At 50.0% G+C, this 20,309-nt stretch overlaps 1 protein-coding gene across 2 annotated transcripts in view; it reads left to right on the top strand.

Moving 5' to 3' along the window:
- LOC138570276 (protein eva-1 homolog C-like) overlaps positions 1 to 20,309 on the top strand; it is a 501,916-nt gene that overhangs the window by 225,956 nt on the left and 255,651 nt on the right. For both annotated transcript variants that reach the window (XM_069649046.1, XM_069649045.1), the window contains exon 3: positions 5,896 to 6,019. In XM_069649046.1, coding sequence (XP_069505147.1) covers positions 5,896 to 6,019 — 124 coding nt within the window. The remainder of the gene's footprint in view (positions 1 to 5,895; positions 6,020 to 20,309) is intronic.

The raw sequence follows: 20,309 nt of genomic DNA, 5'->3' as shown, positions 1-20,309 counted from the left end.
GCCATTCTCCCTGGGCTCATCTCACCGTTATTGGGAGGTGCCATCCTCCCTGGGCTCATCTCACCGTCATTGGGGGGTGCCATCCTCCCTGGGATCATCTCACCGTCATTGGATGGTGCCATCCTCCCTGGGCTCATCTCACTGTCATTGGATGGTGCCATCCTCCCTGGGCTCATCTCACCGTCATTGGATGGTGCCATCCTCCCTGGGCTCATCTCACTGTCATTGGGAGGTGCCATCCTCCCTGGGCTCATCTCACCGTCATTGGGAGGTGCCATCCTCCCTGGGCTCATCTCACCGTCATTGGGAGGTGCCATCCTCCCTGGGCTCATCTCACCGTCATTGGGTGGTGCCATCCTCCCTGGGCTCATCTCACCATCATTGGGAGGTGCCATCCTCCCTGGGCTCATCTCACTGTCATTGGATGGTGCCATCCTCCCTGGGCTCATCTCACCATCATTGGGAGGTGCCATCCTCCCTGGGCTCATCTCACTGTCATTGGGTGGTGCCATCCTCCCTGGGCTCATCTCACCATTATTGGGAGGTGCCATCCTCCCTGGGCTCATCTCACCGTCATTTCGGGGTGCCATCCTCCCTGGGCTCATCTCACCATCATTGGGAGGTGCCATCCTCCCTGTGCTCATCTCACTGTCATTGTGCAATGCCATACTCCCTGGGCTCATCTCACTGTCATTGGGAGGTCCTCCCTGGGCTCTTCTCACCGTCATTGGGAGGTGCCATCCTCCCTGGGCTCTTCTCACTGTCATTGGGAGGTGCCATCCTCCCTGGGATCATTTCACCATCATTGGGAGGTGCCATCCTCCCTGGGCTCTTCTCACCGTCATTGGGAGGTGCCATCCTCCCTGGGCTCTTCTCAATGTCATTGGGAGGTGCCATCCTCCCTGGGATCATCTCACCATCATTGGATGGTGCCATCCTCCCTGAGCTCATCTCACCGTCATTGGGAGGTGCCATCCTCCCTGGGCTCTTCTCACCATCATTGGGAGGTGCCATCCTCCCTTGGCTCTTCTCACTGTCATTGGGAGGTGCCATCCTGCCTGGGATCATTTCACCGTCATTGGGAGGTGCCATCCTCCCTGGACTCATCTCACCGTCTTTGGGTGGTGCCATCCTCCCATGGATCATCTCACCGTCATTGGGAGGTGCCATCCTCCCTGGGCTCATCTCACCGTCATTGGGTGGTGCCATCCTCCCATGGATCATCTCACCGTCATTGGGAGGTGCCATCCTCCCTGGGCTCATCTCACCGTCATTGGGTGGTGCCATCCTCCCATGGATCATCTCACCGTCATTGGGAGGTGCCATCCTCCCTGGGCTCATCTCACCGTCATTGGGAGGTGCCATCCTCCCTGGGCTCATCACACCGTCATTGGGGGGTGCCATCCTCCCTGAACTCATCTCACCGTCATTGGGGGGTGCCATCCTCCCTGGGCTCTTCTCACCGTCATTGGTAGGTGTCATCCTCCCTGGGCTCATCTCACCGTCATTGGGAGTTGTCATCCTCCCTGGGCTCATCTCACCGTCATTGGGAGGTGCCATCCTCCCTGGGCTCATCTCACCGTTGTTGGGGGGTGCCATCCTCCCTGGGCCCATCTCACCGTCATTGGGGGGTGCCATCCTCCCTCGGCTCTTCTCACCATCATTGGTAGGTGTTATCCTCCCTGGGCTCATCTCAGCATCATTGGGAGGTGCCATCCTCCCTGGGCTCTTCTCACCATCATTGGGAGGTGCCATCCTCCCTGGGCTCATCTCACTGTCATTGGGTGGTGCCATCCTCCCTAGGCTCATCTCACCATCACTGAGAGATGTCATCCTCCCTGGGCTCATCTCACCCTCATTGGGTGGTGCCATACTCCCTGGGCTCATCTCACTGTCATTGGGAAGTGCCATCCTCCCTGGGCTCTTCTCACCGTCATTGGGAGGTGCCATCCTCCCTGGGCTCTTCTCACCGCAATTGGGAGGTGCCATCCTCCCTGGGCTCTTCTCACCGTCATTGGGAGGTGCCATCCCCCCTGGGATCATTTCACCGTCATTGGGAGGTGCCATCCTCTCTGGGCTCATCTCACCGTCATTGGGAGGTGTCATCCTCCCTGGGCTCATCTCACCATCATTGGGAGGTGCCATCCTCCCTGGGCTCATCTCACCATCATTGGGAGGTGCAATCCTCCCTGGGCTCTTCTCACCGTCATTGGATGGTGCCATCCTCCCTGGGCTCATCTCACCATCATTGGGAGGTGCCATCCTCCCTGGGCTCATCTCACCATCATTGGGAGGTGCCATCCTCCCTGGGCTCATCTCATCATCATTGGGTGGTGCCATCCTTCCTGGGCTCATCTCACCATCATTGGGAGGTGCCATCCTCCCATGGATCATCTCACCATCATTGGGAGGTGCCATCCTCCCTGGGCTCATCTAACCGTCATTGGGAGGTGCCATCCTCTCTGGGCTCATCTCACTGTCATTGGGTGGGGCCATCCTTCCTGGGCTCATCTCACCATCATTGGGTGGTGCCATCCTCCCATGGATCATCTCACCGTCATTGGGAGGTGCAATCCTCCCTGGGCTCATCTCACCGTCATTGGGAGGTGCCATCCTCCCTGGGCTCATCACACCGTCATTGGGGGGTGCCATCCTCCCTGAACTCATCTCACCATCATTGGGGGGTGCCATCCTCCCTGGGCTCTTCTCAATGTCATTGGGAGGTGCCATCCTCCCTGGGATCATCTCACCATCATTGGATGGTGCCATCCTCCCTGAGCTCATCTCACCGTCATTGGGAGGTGCCATCCTCCCTGGGCTCTTCTCACCATCATTGGGAGGTGCCATCCTCCCTTGGCTCTTCTCACTGTCATTGGGAGGTGCCATCCTCCCTGGGATCATTTCACCGTCATTGGGAGGTGCCATCCTCCCTGGGCTCTTCTCACCGTCATTGGGAGGTGCCATCCTCCCTGGGCTCATCTCATCGTCATTGGGAGGTGCCATCCTCCCTGGACTCATCTCACCGTCTTTGGGTGGTGCCATCCTCCCATGGATCATCTCACCGTCATTGGGAGGTGCCATCTTCCCTGGGCTCATCTCACCGTCATTGGGTGGTGCCATCCTCCCATGGATCATCTCACCGTCATTGGGAGGTGCCATCCTCCCTGGGCTCATCTCACCGTCATTGGGTGGTGCCATCCTCCCATGGATCATCTCACCGTCATTGGGAGGTGCCATCCTCCCTGGGCTCATCTCACCGTCATTGGGAGGTGCCATCCTCCCTGGGCTCATCACACCATCATTGGGGGGTGCCATCCTCCCTGAACTCATCTCACCATCATTAGGGGGTGCCATCCTCCCTGGGCTCTTCTCACCGTCATTGGTAGGTGCCATCCTCCCTGGGCTCATCTCACCGTCATTGGGAGTTGTCATCCTCCCTGGGCTCATCTCACCGTCATTGGGAGGTGCCATCCTCCCTGGGCTCATCTCACCGTCATTGGGAGGTGCCATCCTCCCTGGGCTCATCTCACCGTCATTATGGGGTGCCATCCTCCCTGGGCCCATCTCACCGTCATTGGGGGTGCCATCCTCCCTCGGCTCTTCTCACCATCATTGGTAGGTGTTATCCTCCCTGGGCTCATCCCAGCATCATTGGGAGGTGCCATCCTCCCTGGGCTCTTCTCACCATCATTGGGAGGTGCCATCCTCCCTGGGCTCATCTCACTTTCATTGGGTGGTGCCATCCTCCCTGGGCTCATCTCACCATCACTGAGAGATGCCATCCTCCCTGGGCTCATCTCACCGTCATTGGGGGGTGCCATCCTCCCTGGGCCCATCTCACCGTCATTGGGGGGTGCCATCCTCCCTCGGCTCTTCTCACCATCATTGGTAGGTGTTATCCTCCCTGGGCTCATCTCAGCATCATTGGGAGGTGCCATCCTCCCTGGGCTCTTCTCACAATCATTGGGAGGTGCCATCCTCCCTGGGCTCATCTCACTGTCATTGGGAAGTGCCATCCTCCCTGGGCTCTTCTCACCGTCATTGGGAGGTGCCATCCTCCCTGGGCTCTTCTCACCGCAATTGGGAGGTGCCATCCTCCCTGGGCTCTTCTCACCGTCATTGGGAGGTGCCATCCCCCCTGGGATCATTTCACCGTCATTGGGAGGTGCCATCCTCTCTGGGCTCATCTCACCGTCATTGGGAGGTGTCATCCTCCCTGGGCTCATCTCACCATCATTGGGAGGTGCCATCCTCCCTGGGCTCATCTCACCATCATTGGGAGGTGCAATCCTCCCTGGGCTCTTCTCACCGTCATTGGATGGTGCCATCCTCCCTGGGCTCATCTCACCATCATTGGGAGGTGCCATCCTCCCTGGGCTCATCTCACCATCATTGGGTGGTGCCATCCTCCCTGGGCTCATCTCATCATCATTGGGTGGTGCTATCCTTCCTGGGCTCATCTCACCATCATTGGGAGGTGCCATCCTCCCATGGATCATCTCACCATCATTGGGAGGTGCCATCCTCCCTGGGCTCATCTAACCGTCATTGGGAGGTGCCATCCTCTCTGGGCTCATCTCACTGTCATTGGGTGGTGCCATCCTTCCTGGGCTCATCTCACCATCATTGGGATGTGCCATCCTCCCTGGGCTCATCTCACCGTCATTGGGAGGTGCCATCCTCTCTGGGCTCATCTCACCGTCATTGGGTAGTGCCATCCTTCCTGGGCTCATCTCACCATCATTGGGTGGTGCCATCCTCCTTGGGCTCATCTCGCCGTCATTGGGTGGTGCCATCCTCCCTGGGCTCATCTGTCATGCCTGTGCCACTGGCGCACACATTGGCAACCATCATGGACTATTTGGAACTCATTTATCTTCATAATACTCTTTGAACAACCCCTATTCACACTTTGGCCCTTAAATTCCACTTGCACGACTTTGGTATTTTCTTATTTAATTCAGCTAACTACATGTACCATAATGCACCTTGCTACAGTTATCATTTCCTGGCTATTCCCATTCATCAGCATTGGAACAACAATACCCAGAAACCCTAGAAATCAGTGCTGCTTCCACCTTCTCAGGACCAGAGAGGGAGGAGGCAGATTACCTTCAGGCGTGTTGCTCCAGGTGCTGCCAATTAACCTGCCTCAGTACAGGGCAGGGCTGTATTTAAGCAGCTGCCTGCAGGATCTCAGTCTCTTGCATTAAGAGTTCTCCCAGCCCCTTTTTGCCTTGTGACTCGAATTTGTTTGCTGTTCCTGTTGCTGTATTATCCTGCTTCTGATACTGTGCCCTTTGCCCGGCTCCTCTGGGCTCCCTGCCTTGCAGCTTGCTACACTCCTCTGCCTTCAGCTCTGCTCCTCTGGGCTCCCTGCCTCAGTGTCCAGCACCTTTGGGCTCGCTGCTTGCTGCCCTGTTCCTCTGGGCTCTCTGTCTGCAGCCTACTTCAGCTCTCTGTCCTGCTCCTCTGGACTCTCTGCCTTGCAGCCTACTACAGTCCTCGGCAGCCCACTACAGTCTGCTGCCCTGTGCCTCTAGACTCCCTGTCTTGCAGCCTATTACAGTCCTCGGCAGCCCACTACAGTCGGCTGCCCTGTGCCTCTGGACTCCCTGCCTTGCAGCCCACTACAGTCCTCTGCAGCCCACTACAGTCGGCTGCCCTGTGCATAGCAATGACAATGAGTGACCTTAATGTCACTTTTAGAAGGTTTTAACTGGGTGCTGATAACAGCACTCAATCCGTCACATATGTCTTCATCTCTGTCTCTTCCAGCAGGTTCTAGACCAGTGCCCAATGCATGTTATAAGTCTCCATGTCTCTCTTCCGGCAGGTTCTAGACTAGATCAGATCTCAATGCATGTTATAAGTCTTCCTGTCTCTCTCTTCCAGAAGGTTCTCGATGAGTGCCAGGACCAGCGCTTTTGCCAGTTCTCCGTAAACAGCCGGATGTTTGGGATGGACCCTTGCCCAGAGACCTCCAAGTACCTCATTGTTTCCTACAAGTGTAAACCAGGTATGTCCTGCCCCTCGGAGGGCTGTGCAGGAGCTATACACCCTGCACGAGCTGGCCTGGGTGTTTGGTTGTCTCTAAGCTCTCGTGATGTTATATTTATCCAACAAATCCACAAATATCCTTCGGAGCAGGGGGTGAGGCAAAGTGTGAAGCTCAACCTGGAGCAGGCAGTACGGTAGAGGCAAGAATCCTGGTCTTCCAAAAGGATCTGTATGAAGAACGGACTGCAAGGCCAGGCCACTTCAGGTTCCGATATAGGTGCGTCAAAGGGACCCCGAAGTCGTGGCCAGCGGCCCACTGGATGAATGCTGGATTTGCAAGCTCTCGACCTAAGCACCCCCTACATTCTACAATCTTAAGTTACAAAAAGACGTCAACCTTAATGTTGGGGTTCTCACTCTTGATAGACTTCTGCCTTTCACGGTTGCTATGGGGAAACATTAGAGAAGGGGACCCTGTGTTTTTTTTTTTAATACTCCAGGCCCTTCACTTGATGACAGGGATACACATCAAAGCTGCATTTCCGGCTGCAGAAGTGGGGGTTCATTTAAATTGGTTGCCTGTTGTGGTTTTGGGTAGTAACTGCGGGCACATTTCCTGTTGTTCATGTAGCCTACAAACACACTTCATAAATCCCCCTCAGTTACATGCCTTTGATGTGTATACATGTAAAACCCAGGGCACCTAATACTCAATTGTTGTATGTCATTATACATGCACTAAACGTGCATGAAATAAATCTACAAAAACCACATTGTTCCATGTAATCTGCCACCCAGTGCATTCCTATCCCTTGTGTTAACACACAAATGGATTGTACACAATTATGACAAAACTTAGGACTTGGGTCTCATAATGCAGCTTCCCTTTAACTTCTAATATCGAAGTACCCAAAATATGGCCGACAACTAGTAGACAGCATTCATAGAAACAGACATAGGACCACGGTTCCCATGACAATGATATAAACACTCTAACAAACAGGGAACGTTCTACCATTTTACATGGACGCGGGACATGAGACAAATCATTGTAGGTACGCCCTTAGGGGCCCTGGCAGCCCACCCACCTGGAGGACCAATCTCACACGGGCTCATGTTAGAGATACTTAATAGCGCAACTTCCACCAACTACGATCAGGGCCACAGGAAGCAGTGGGCCAGCGATACTTGATATACCTTTGCCGTATGTATGTAGTCATTGGTCCTCATTACACGGTAGGCGGAGGACCAAGGTGCTAATAGCACCTTGGTCCATGCCGGTACAATACCGGCACTGCCTTGGAGGAAAGGGGAATTACCGCCCTATTCCAAGGTTGACGGGGCGGTAATTCCCCCTTCCCCAGTCCCATTTTTGCCCCGTAGGGCTCTATGGGAATGAGGATGGCGTTAATTACGGTGCCGCAAATTGCGGTACCGTAATTAGCACCCTGGTCCCTTTGCGGGTTGGTTTTTAACGCCTGCTAAACAGCAGGCGTTAAAGTACCAACCCGCAAAGGGACCTCGTAGTAAGGCGGTAAGGGTTTACCGGTACCGGTGCCCTTACCGGTACCGGTAAACCCTTTCCGCACTACGTGTAATGAGGCCCATTGTTTCAATTTTGGAACACAAAAGAATGGCACGGGCACAGACCGCTCCCCTCATTATTCCAATGAATTGTTTTCTGACTAAAAATGGGCTAACTTCAATCACGGCCACTTGAACTAGAGCCATCATGGGTGCCATTGATGCCTGATATACCGTGCCATGTATATACACAGATCATTAGAATTGGAACACTAAGAAGGTAATCATTACAACAAGATGTACGCATGATACGGAAATGACTCATCACCCCATCCCCCCACCCCTCCCTCCTTTCTACCCCTCCAGTTGGGATTTATCCCAGTAATATTCTACAATTTAAAACTACCCTAATGGTTAAGAGTGACACCACTGGGTAAGAAACAAACGTTTTCTTTGCAACCTGTACAACAACCACATTGGCGTTAAGCATTGAAATTAACTAACCTTTTCATATGCAACCTTTTACTTCTTTTTTGTACCTAATCATCCTTCCCTTATCCCCATCCTAAATCTCTGTCTCATTACTATGCATACTGTATATCTCCATGCATATTGTATCATTCTTGTGTTTTCTCACTTCTGGGTTATATGTGTGTACATTCTTTGAATATGACATTGTTTATTTTTTTTTAATGTCCAATTGAATGTGCATTTTATATTTTCATTGACATTTTCTTTCTAACGTTTGACCTGTCCAATATGCTTTCTATATAAAGATATGCCCTGATTTGAGAAAGGCACTTGCCGAAACAAGTGTTATCATAAAGGGCCATCAATTAAACTCACCAACCATCAAATACTTTTGGAATTAGCATCATCTGTTTGGTGCAGTAATGAGGTGTGATCAAAGCATTTCCTTTCCAATCAAATGCATATGTTTGGCATCCAGAAATCCAATGATGATGTACACATGGAAACATATATCGGCAGTCTCATCAGCACACCATGCGTTCTAATGATGGACGGCCCACATGTAATTAATTAAATACATCTGGGTGCATTTTTCCACTGCAATTTATAACTTGATCTGAGGTGCATTTTTCCCACCACAGTGTATATCTGGTCACTAGGTGCATTTTCGCCACTACTGTATGATTGGATTCTAGGTGCATTATCCCACTGCATTGACTGTTTGAATGTGGGTGCATCCTCCTGCAGGGCATGTTTTTGAATCTAGGTACTACAGTGTAAGTCCTGAATCTAGGCGCTTTCACCCACTACTAGGTTTTGAATGAATTGTTTTTTTACTCCCACTATTAGACCCCATTGGCCACCCAAAAAGCCCAGGTCAGAGCTGCACACTGGCACTCCAGAATCCTAATAACCTAAAAAGCCACCTTATCCCCTCTTCCTCCACCCGCATTCCCCTCTGCCCCATCATACATGCAACCCCCTCCCCCTTAACCATACCCAGTTCAACCCTCACCTACTACTTAATTCTCACCCCCCACTTCCCACGCTCGGTCCTCCCAAATCAGAGCTGCACGCTGGTAATCTAGAAACGGAACATCAGTACCTCCAGTCACCCTCCCAGCTCTCTTTCTCAGCCCCCCACCCGACTACTTGCCCACACACACTCCCAACCATTTGTCTGCTTCTCCCTCTACCCACATCACCTTCACAACCTCCCCCACCCCTCACCAACTTGCACTTCCCATCCCTAAGTGCAGCAAGGGCCGCCCTGGCCAACACAACAATCTCAACAGCCCCACCCACTCTCACCCACACCCCTCAGCCCCCAGCATTCCCTGAAAGTGTTATAGGCTCATCCAACTAAAGACCCCCACCCCCACTCTTCTCCTCTGCTCCATCTGAGATCCCAAACCCCCGCTGTTTTGTCCCAACACCCTCCCTCCCCTGGACACCGAACCTGCTCTCTTGCATACTCATCAAGGCCAGGTCAGTCTCCAAAAAGAAATGTAAAATCTATGACTTTATCCCAGATGAAAACCCGAACATCCTCTTCATCACAGAGACCTCGTTCACCAACGATTACAAACCTGTTTCAAACAATATTGTACAGAATAGATCCTGCAGCGAAGGAGGGTTGGACATGCTCCACAAACACCAGCTCCAAGTCCTACTTAAGGATAACCCAGCCTGCAGCGCTGATTGTGAATCACTGCTAGTAAAGTTTCAGTTCTCCCCCCTATCAGCCACAGCTTTCTACTCTTATACAGACCCTCGGGCTACAACAGAAACTTTGCAGACTCCCTCAGTGACGCCCTACCAACCACCTTCAACCAGCATCCTTCTCTCACCATATTAGGAGATTTCAATCCCTCAAACCCCATGACCCGTTTTCTCACTGATAAACCAGAAGACCAACCACCTTCAACCAGCATCCTTCTCTCACCATATTAGGAGATTTCAATCCCTCCAACCCCATGAACCGTTTTCTCACTGATAAACCAGAAGACCAACCACCTTCAACAAGCATCCTTCTCTCACCATATTAGGAGATTTCAATCCCTCAAACCCCATGACCCGTTTTCTCACTGATAAACCAGAAGACCAACCACCTTCAACCAGCATCCTTCTCTCACCATATTAGGAGATTTCAATCCCTCAAACCCCATGACCCGTTTTCTCACTGATAAACCAGAAGACCAACCACCTTCAACCAGAATCCTTCTCTCACCGTATTAGGAGAATTCAATCCCTCAATCCCCATGACCCGTTTTCTCACTGATAAACCAGAAGCCCTCGACTTGACACAAATCATATCTCTCCACACCCACTCTGCAGGCCCCACTTTCATTGTTGTATTTAGTGCCACAAACCTGATATTCTCTCTGCCCCCCACACCCTCTAAGCTGCAGAGATCACTCCACAATCTTATTCTCGGGTTTCACTACACAATCTTCTTCTCCCACCTGACCGCCCCTCCCTCCATCCCTCTCCTGGATCACCAGCCTGCCCTCTTCAACCCCTCCCACGCAGAGCCATCTCTGCAATAAAGTCACCATTAACCCAGATCTAACCAACTCTCTTCTAAACTCTCTCCCAGCACTCTTACTCCAGGAAGGTCCCCCCCATTGAACATTTAGATCATTGGCTCTCCAGCACCCTAATCCTCTTACTCCAACGAGACGCAACTCTCAGACACCGGGCCCCAACCCCAAGTGGTACACAACCCACCTCAAATCTATCAAAACCCTCAAACACTGACTGGAGCGGGCTTGGCAAACCAACCCCACAACTCAAAACAAAACCTCTCTTGCATGACTGACAAGGGCCTACTGGTCAGAAATTGGGAAAGCCAGTAAATCCTTCTACAGGAATTGAATATTGAACTCCCTTAAGCCTAGCCAGGAACTCCACAAACTCATCACAGAATTCAAGACACCAGGCTGCTCCCCCAACACCCAATCTCTCAGCAACGACATGTCCTGTCTTTTGAGAGACACTGTTCCATCCAAATTATCTATGATGCCCCCTACTCCTTCTCCTTCTCATTCTCCACCCAACCCCGACCTACCCCCATCTATGCCAGTCTTCTCCACTTTCTCCCCATCTCGCACCCTGAGTTCTTCAAGCTTCAAGTGAAAAGACGACCGACAGCCTCCTCTGGGGACTTCTGCTCCCCAGTTTTTCTTAAGAACATCCTAACAACAACATGTGCAGGCAGCATTGCTCGGTCCATCATTAACCAGGCCCTCTCCTCGGGTATCTTCCCGAAGGACTTCAAAACTTCTTATGTGGAACCTCTCCTCAAAAAACCCTCACTTGACCACCTCCTTCCACTCAACTACCGGCCTATTTCCAACACCTGCTTCAATGCCAAACTCCTCGATCGCACTGTAGAAAAACAGCTCTGCCTCTTCACAGAAACCAACAACCTTCTTGACCCATCCCAAACAAGCTTCAAATCCATCTGAGGAATTGCGTCCTCTCTTGTGTTGGTTTTGGATGACCTAAAAGGAACAGCAGACTCAAAAGGATACACAGTTAGGCCTCATGCATTAGGAATCAAAGACTCTGCTCTAACATGGATCTACTCCTTTGTCTCGAACTGCTTACAAATTATATCCCTCCCCCCTTTCTCCTCCCTCTCGCCCTTTCCCAAAAGGGGTCCAGCAGGGAGCCTCTGTCTCCCTCCCTCTTCAACATCTACCGTAGCCCACTCCCTGCACTCATCCGATCTCATAACCTTATCTGTTACAACTACGCAGACAACACCAGATCATCCTCAAGATCCCAAAGTCACCAGCCCCCCCCCGTCCTGACCTCTCCTCCTACCTTTCTGACATCAATCAAGGATGACAATCAACCACCTCCTCCTCAATCCTGGCAAAACAGAAATCCTATTATGCAGCATATCTGCTCTCCTTACCCAACCAATCCCCTGGCCACATTCCCTAGTAACTGCCTCAGCAACATCCTCCTAAAAAATCTTGGATGCACGCTGGAGTCGAATCTATCACTCTCCCACCACATCCACTGTGTATCCAGAACGTGCTTCTTCCACCTACGCATCCTCAGGCGTATCTTCCCGTACTCCACCTACCCACACAGAATCTCTGCTATCCGTGCCATCATCATCTCCCGCATAGACTATGCAAACTCCCTTTACTTATGTGCTCCGGCATACCAGCTCAGGAAACTCCAAAGAATCCAGAACTCTGCTGCCCGTCTCCTCCTTGCCATCTCATCTAGAGAACATATTAGCCCTGCACTCAGAGTGCTACACTGGTTCCCTATCAGTCGACGGACTACTTTTAAAGCCATGTGCATCACTCACCATGCCCTCCACAACAGTGGCTCAGAATTCCTCCAGGATAAACCCATACGCTATCAACCCACCAGGAGCATCAGATCTGGCTCTGCTCTTCTCCTCGTTATCCCTGATTACATCTCCACCAGATTGGGAGGATACTCATTCTCCATCTAAGCCCCTGCCATCTGGAACTCACTTCCATTCCACATCTGCTGCATTGATAACTATGTATCTTTCAGAAAGGCCCTCAAAACGTGCCTATTTCCTACTTCAACTTGAAACCCCTTCCTCAGCCCTATCCCTATCGCCACAGCCTCATTCACACACATCACCCTCACTCACATCTAAATACTAACAAGTGACGGCTGCACGCACCTACGGGTGGATGGCGGCTGTTGTTACGGTTGCCCACCCTTCATACATCAAAACACTGACAAGCCTCCTGTCCATAAACCCACAGGTGGATGCTGGCCGTTGTGGCAGAGGCCCGCCCGACACACTCAATCCACAGACCACTCAGCGTACACGAACACACACCAGCCCCCCTGGACCCCGTTTACTCTGACTGGTGCATTTAGACTAACTTTATACAGCTCTTGACAGTCTGATGATAGCCGGTACTTTACCAAAGAAATGCATTAGGATAGTCGCACAGGACACCACATTTGCACTGTGTTCCCATCCATTACACCCTGCCTGGGTGGCTGCACACCTAGAGAACTCACACTGGTTGCCCATCTGTGGTCAATGATTTAAGGAGATTGATGATAAAAATAAATGCTCTGAATGTTCTTAAAACTGGAATCACAAGTCCAAGGACGCAAACCCTTATGATTAGAAGATGTATTAGGCCAGCAGGTCATGTTCTAATCTAGAGACAACGCAGCCTTGACAGATAACTACGTTAAACACAAATGCACGTTAATACCTGGGAAGACTAGCACATGTACGACTCCTTAAGAGATTGTGATGGTTAGCACATATATTTCACTTGGAAGATCTGTGAAGGTTAGCCGGATTGAAGGGTGAGCAATGTGCCGCACCCAGATAGATGTGGAGTGGACACTTGGTGCAGCACCGTATAATGTTAACCTGTCTGATGTACTCATAGATATATGATGGTAGCCTGTCCATGGCAATTTGAAGACCTATAAGTAATCCACTGTAACTCATAATGATATAAGCAGTTATCTTTGATACTGCACTAGAAGAGGCCTGATGTTAGCCTATTTTGGGACTTACAAGCTGTATAGTAAGACTATAAGGCGAGCCTGTCTATTGCGCTAGAAAATCCTATGACCCTTGATCCTAAGGAAGCTTGTCTGTATGAGGAATCCTTTGGAGTCATCACTGATCCCCAGCCTAATGTCTCCTCTCAAGTGGCCAGGGGAAGGCAGCCGCTACCTGATCCTGGCCCTGGGGGTGGCATTATGAGGGAGGATCGCATGGGAGAAGATGGCTGCCAGGGGGATGTGGTGACTCCATTAAGAGAGACATGGTGACAGTGACCCTATAATTCCAGAATTTCAATGGCATATTGCCACTATACAGATCCCTGTAATTATAGAGCCTTGACACCCCTTTCTGTTAATCATCTGCAGGTGAGGAGAAGCTAGTTGCAGGGTGAGCAGAGCAGGAAGTGGTACAGGCAGCCGAAGCAGATGAGATGAGGTGAACTGTGCAGGGAATAGCAGACACTTACAAGCCTCTGCTGGGAAGCCCACCTGCCTGGAGAGACGTGAGGCTGGGAGAGTTGTTAGGATGCTTCAGAGAGACTGCTAGGAGTGCAACAGCAACGGTAAGGCTGCTGTAAGCGCGGCCCAGTGAAAACCTTTCATTCTCACTGACACACGAACGCAGAACAGACGCTGGAATCGAATGAGGGTCAGCAAAGCCGTGGAAGCCCTTCAGGAGTTGCTGCTTTGGCACAGCAGTGTGCCACGGTACAAAGACGCCAATCAACACTGGTGAGAATGTCCAAATGTGCTGGGGCCCTAGGGTGTGTGAACAGGCACATGGACAATTAAATGAAACTTTTGAATACCGACCAAGTAAATTGAAGAGACCGAATTTACACAAATCCTCATGTGAAAGAGAGCCATATTGGGAAAGCTGGAGCAGATTAATATGAAAAAGGAAGTTGAAAGCCCAAGTTTATACAAGTCCCCTTATATGAGAGGTCAATTTGGAGAAAATTGGAACAAGCATTAACACAAGCTCATGCTTATTAATGTAAACATTAAGGAGGAAGTTGAAGGGCAGAATTAATACAAGTCTCCTTATATGATCGGTCAGTTTGGAGAAGAGTGGAACACACATTGTCACAAGCTAAAGCAATGTCAGCAGTGAAGAGGAATAACTGTGCTATACCAAGAAGGAAAGTGAACATTGTAGAAAGCCCTGATGAAAGGAACCATCAGGCAAATAATCCCATTGGGAAGAAATACCTGGCAAACGAGTAAACCAGGGGATCTACGGGACCCAGAAGGGGAAGAAAGTGTTGTGAACCTTTGCAAAAGTCCTGGTGTAAGGAACCATCAAGCAGACAATCCTTTTGGGAGCAGATCCCTGGCAGGAGAGTACATCAGGCGATCTGCAAGACCCAGAAGGGGAAGAAATCCTTGTGAACACTGTATAACGTCCTGGTGTACGGAACCATCAGGCAGTCAGTCTTTTGGGGAAAAGATCCCTGGCAGGAGAGTACACCAGGCAATCTGCCAGACCCAGAGGGGGAATTCCTGGCAGGGGAGTGTACCAGACATTTCAAAACTTTATTGAAGAAGAAAATATACGTTTTGCCATCCAGAAGAAAGACTCATTAAGAAAGAGGCATTTCATGTAGTCTTAAAGGCTCACTGACTAAGAGAGATACGCTCGCCATCCTTCCTGAATTCATCCATGGGAAGGGAACCTGACCCTGGATACAGAGACTATTACACTTTGTATTCAATCAAAACAAACACTCAACACACACCCTTAATTGTTCACAAATAGTGTGAGGGTCAGATACCTTTTGTACACAAGGATGATTAATATAGTTTTGACGACAAGACACAGGCTGATCTTTAGTTCTAGTTTCCTAGGTAGGGAAACTCTCTTTTGGATAGGGACAGAAAAGCCTTCACCCAATCCCTTTTACTTTAATAAAAATGTTGAATGTTGAAAAAGTTACAACTTTGTGTCCACCTCTCATTTCTGACCCTTCACATCTGCCATGCCTAGAAGACGGTATAAGATAACGAGTCTATTCACGCTGAGAGGACTTTGCAGGTAGCCTGTCTATAGTGCCTAGAAGAGCATTTGAGGGTAGCTTGCCTTCCCACAGACGATCAGATCACACTGCAAGATCAGAGATAAGCTGTGCCTGAGCTTAATGTATGTATGAACGCCCCACTGTGGTGGACATCAGCCACAGGCATGACTCTCCATCCATACACTTAAGAATGCAGCTACACTATGAAACATTCAGTCTAGCTGGACACGTAATAGCGCCCTTGCACAAGACTTGCCTCAACACCTCTGCCATTAGAATACAGAGACAACCTATGACAAGTTTTGGGTCTCTTGCAGTAGCGCTCAGTCATGACCTCCCTTAGCACCCATGCACATGTCTGACCTCTTGGGTTGCTTACGGGAGCCAAGCCAGCCCACCTAATTCCTAATCTTGGCAAAATGCAGACGCAGACTTTAAGCTCTGTGTCACTCTGCAAGTTACAGGTACAGAGTGCCATCAGCACTCCCTTGCGTCAGAGGCGGTTGTGTTAAGCGGTGCAGCTTGACACTTTGGGTAGTGTACTCTATCCAAGCCTCGTGGAGGCCGGCAGTGATTGTCTGTGTAGGGTTTCATCCGGGCTGGTGACCGTTGTGAAGAACTCAGCGTTGTGCCTCTTCTCTGAGGTTACTTTGGGACTTCACGCCTGCTGGCTTTTTCCAGTTTCCTGGTGGCTCCTCTCGTCTGCGGGTTGTCGGTTGATGCTTGTGTGCCGTGGGAGTCCATGATAGCCGGTACCACGCTCAGGTTTGGCGTCAGGTCGGTCCTGTGCCTAATAGTCGGGTAATTGTGTTTCCTTTTCTCTTACTCCTGTAAACCCGCTACGATTGTTTTTGACTCGGCCCCTTACCTGTATTTCCCCCATCATTCAGCTATGCATAATACAAGGCTACAGTCAAAGCTTTGTATGGACAGGGTCACAGTCCGCTCTTTAGAAGCAAACTTGATATCTACTCCACTACCACCATATGCCCAGCAGATCATGGGGAGATTAGAGAATTCCCATTAATCCCTGCACCTTGCACCCCCTGTACTCCTTGTACACCGCAGGAACATCAGGGGAGAAGCAGCTGCTTTTCGGAGGTTTTAGCGCTCAGCGTGAAATGAAGGCAGATGCTGCGGAAGGAACAGCGCCTTCTCTCCGAACTCCTCTATAACAACTTAAAGCTTAGTACTGTTACCAAGAGCGGCACTGAGGTGCCATGCCCCTCTGTCACCTCTCCTGTGTATGAACAGCCTTTTTCGTCTGAGTCTCTGCAAGAACACATTGAGAATATAGGGGTATTTGTTGAGAAGAGTGATAAGGGATTTTGTACCCCGAAGACCAACCAGAGCTGGGCGCCCTTTAAGGATCAGTTGATACAAGACCTGGGGTCTTGCTTCAGCTTCGAGGATTTTTGGTGCTGGGTGTTATTGGTGGGCCAAAATGTCCTCAAGCTCCCTCAGTTTGCTCCACAGTCTCTAGACATCCCAAAAGTGATAAGAAGTGAAAATTCCTCCCAAACTGTACTTGGCCAATATGGGACTCACAAAGGTTGTCAAATAACCCCTACGGTATCCACTAACCCGCTTCCAGTAGTGCAAGACAAATCAGTAGCTCTTGATGTTTGTCCTGATGTGGAAGCACCATTGGGGGGGTCCTTATCTAGCAGTCTCCCCCAGTTTTTGCATAGAGTAACTAATCTGAATCTAGTATCACCGCTCTCTAAGATGAATATTGTCTTGAACTAATTTTGATCAAGAAGACTTTACTTACTTGTCCCAGTTCTAGAACTATTTTTTTGTTTGCTTTTAGGTGATCATTTATGTTTTATGTTGTATTAAGGTACGTTTTCTGTGTCCTTGTATGCACCATCATGCCTGTGGGTCTATTGAGCACGATATAAATAAATAAAAATAATTTAAAAAATATATAAAATAAAAAGCCTTATCTGAGAATGTTCCCAAACCTGGACTTCAGTCCCTGAGGGCGTTCCGTACTACAATGTTCGTTAAGACCGAGCAAATTGGAAAAGGTGTTATAAAAATGACAACTACTACTACATTTGTACATTTATAATAACTCAGAAAAATTGTGTATTGGATACCATGGATGTTAAATGTATGAACCTCAGAGGCAGGTAACCTAGAGGGATTTATTATGTGGTTTTCTTTATATTGCAGGTCCATCCAATAACAGAATCAAGCTCATGTAGCCTAGGTCGTCCTCCCTGAGATCAGAGTTGCTTGATGGTGCGCTAGTCCAATAGCAGAATCAAGCTCATGTAGCCTAGGTCGTCCTCTCTGAGATCAGAGTTGCTTGATGGTGCGCTAGTCCAATAATAGAATCAAGCTCATGTATCCTAGGTCGTCCTCTCTGAGATCAGAGTTGCTTGATGGTGCGCTAGTCCAATAGCAGAATCAAGCTCATGTAGCCTAGGTCGTCCTCTCTGAGATCAGAGTTGCTTGATGGTGCGCTAGTCCAATAATAGAATCAAGCTCATGTAGCCTAGGTCGTCCTCCCTGAGATCAGAGTTGCTTGATGGTGCGCTAGTCCAATAGCAGAATCAAGCTCATGTAGCCTAGGTCGTCCTCTCTGAGATCAGAGTTGCTTGATGGTGCGCTAGTCCAATAATAGAATCAAGCTCATGTATCCTAGGTCGTCCTCTCTGAGATCAGAGTTGCTTGATGGTGCGCTAGTCCAATAGCAGAATCAAGCTCATGTAGCCTAGGTCGTCCTCTCTGAGATCAGAGTTGCTTGATGGTGCGCTAGTCCAATAATAGAATCAAGCTCATGTAGCCTAGGTCGTCCTCTCTGAGATCAGAGTTGCTTGATGGTGCGCTAGTCCAATAATAGAATCAAGCTCATGTAGCCTAGGTCGTCCTCCCTGAGATCAGAGTTGCTTGATGGTGCGCTAGTCCAATAATAGAATCAAGCTCATGTAGCCTATGTCGTCCTCTCAGAGATCAGAGTTGCTTGATGGTGCGCTAGTCCAATAATAGAATCAAGCTCATGTATCCTAGGTCGTCCTCTCTGAGATCAGAGTTGCATGATCGTGCGCTAGTCCAATAATAGAATCAAGCTCATGTAGCCTAGGTCGTCCTCTCTGAGATCAGAGTTGCTTGATGGTGCGCTAGTCCAATAATAGAATCAAGCTCATGTAGCCTAGGTCGTCCTCTCTGAGATCAGAGTTGCTTGATGGTGCGCTAGTCCAATAATAGAATCAAGCTCATGTAGCCTAGGTCGTCCTCTCTGAGATCAGAGTTGCTTGATGGTGCGCTAGTCCAATAATAGAATCAAGCTCATGTATTCTAGGTCGTCCTCTCTGAGATCAGAGTTGCTTGATGGTGCGCTAGTCCAATAATAGAATCAAGCTCATGTAGCCTAGGTCGTCCTCCCTGAGATCAGAGTTGCTTGATGGTGCGCTAGTCCAATAATAGAATCAAGCTCATGTAGCCTAGGTCGTCCTCCCTGAGATCAAAGTTGCTTGATGGTGCGCTAGTCCAATAATAGAATCAAGCTCATGTAGCCTATGTCGTCCTCTCAGAGATCAGAGTTGCTTGATGGTGCGCTAGTCCAATAATAGAATCAAGCTCATGTATCCTAGGTCGTCCTCTCTGAGATCAGAGTTGCATGATCGTGCGCTAGTCCAATAATAGAATCAAGCTCATGTATCCTAGGTCGGCCTCTCTGAGATCTGAGTTGCATGATCGTGCGCTAGTCCAATAATAGAATCAAGCTCATGTATCCTAGGTCGTCCTCTCTGAGATCAGAGTTGCATGATTGTGCGCTAGTCCAATAATAGAATCAAGCTCATGTAGCCTAGGTCGTCCTCCCTGAGATCAGAGTTGCTTGATGGTGCGCTTGTCTCCTCTGAGTGGCTGCTAACTTACCCTTTTGGTGTGCACCTAAGGCAGCAGAGGGTGAGCATCGTCCATGGGCCGAGAGGTGCTGCCTCTTGAGTACCGTTCGCTATTCACCCCTAGCGTGCCATCACTGTGCAATGCCCTCTGCAAACGCAGAACATGCCATCAGCGGATGCCCTCTGCAGGCCTTCCACCTACAGATCATCTGATCCACCACCCACACATTCATCTACCTGGGTGAAGGACACCATCCTGCGGGTGCTCCTGCAGCTGACAATGCTCTCGCTGCCGAAGGGCACATCTCACCCCAGGGTGGGCAGGTGCTCCTCACCAGTCTGCGCTGCTTATGCGGCCTGCCAACGGGGCTTGCTGCACCATTCTCTGACACGCTCATCTTCACCCCCGGCCAATCAACACAGGGTTCATTTACCTTCCTCACAGCCCGGGCCACCCTAATGATCCACAACTCCTTGCACCCAAAGTGCCTCTGAGTGCAGGGCTCACACTGTTCTAGCCAGCTTCCTCTGCCCTGAGGGGGACTGGCACTGCCAAGGAAGCAACCCCAGAAGGCTCTGATGCTGCCGCCTTCTTCATATCTCCCTTTCTTTAACCCTCCTAACTCCTCTTTCTTTCCTCCCTGCCACAGTTCAATCATCCCACCAAGGGGGTGGGTTTGCAATTGTTCTCCCTGGGCTAACATTCCAGGGAGACCCCTGCAGAAGAGGGCCTTTGGCACAGACCTCGCCAACATCGTGCATACAGAAAATGTGCAATGTAAAATAGAAAGAGGCACTGTGAGGGATATGTTTCAGATCAAGACATATTCTGGAATAGGGAGTCAGTCCATAATTCTAATAAACTCAGGGGAGGGGATTGGGGACACATGCT

Source organism: Ambystoma mexicanum, chromosome 2q, assembly GCF_040938575.1.
Source record: "Ambystoma mexicanum isolate Mex_15411 chromosome 2q, UKY_AmexF1_1, whole genome shotgun sequence".
Lineage (NCBI taxonomy): Eukaryota > Metazoa > Chordata > Amphibia > Caudata > Ambystomatidae > Ambystoma > Ambystoma mexicanum.
The sequence above is the reverse complement of the archived record's forward strand: the minus strand, read 5'-3'. Positions and strand labels throughout refer to the sequence as shown.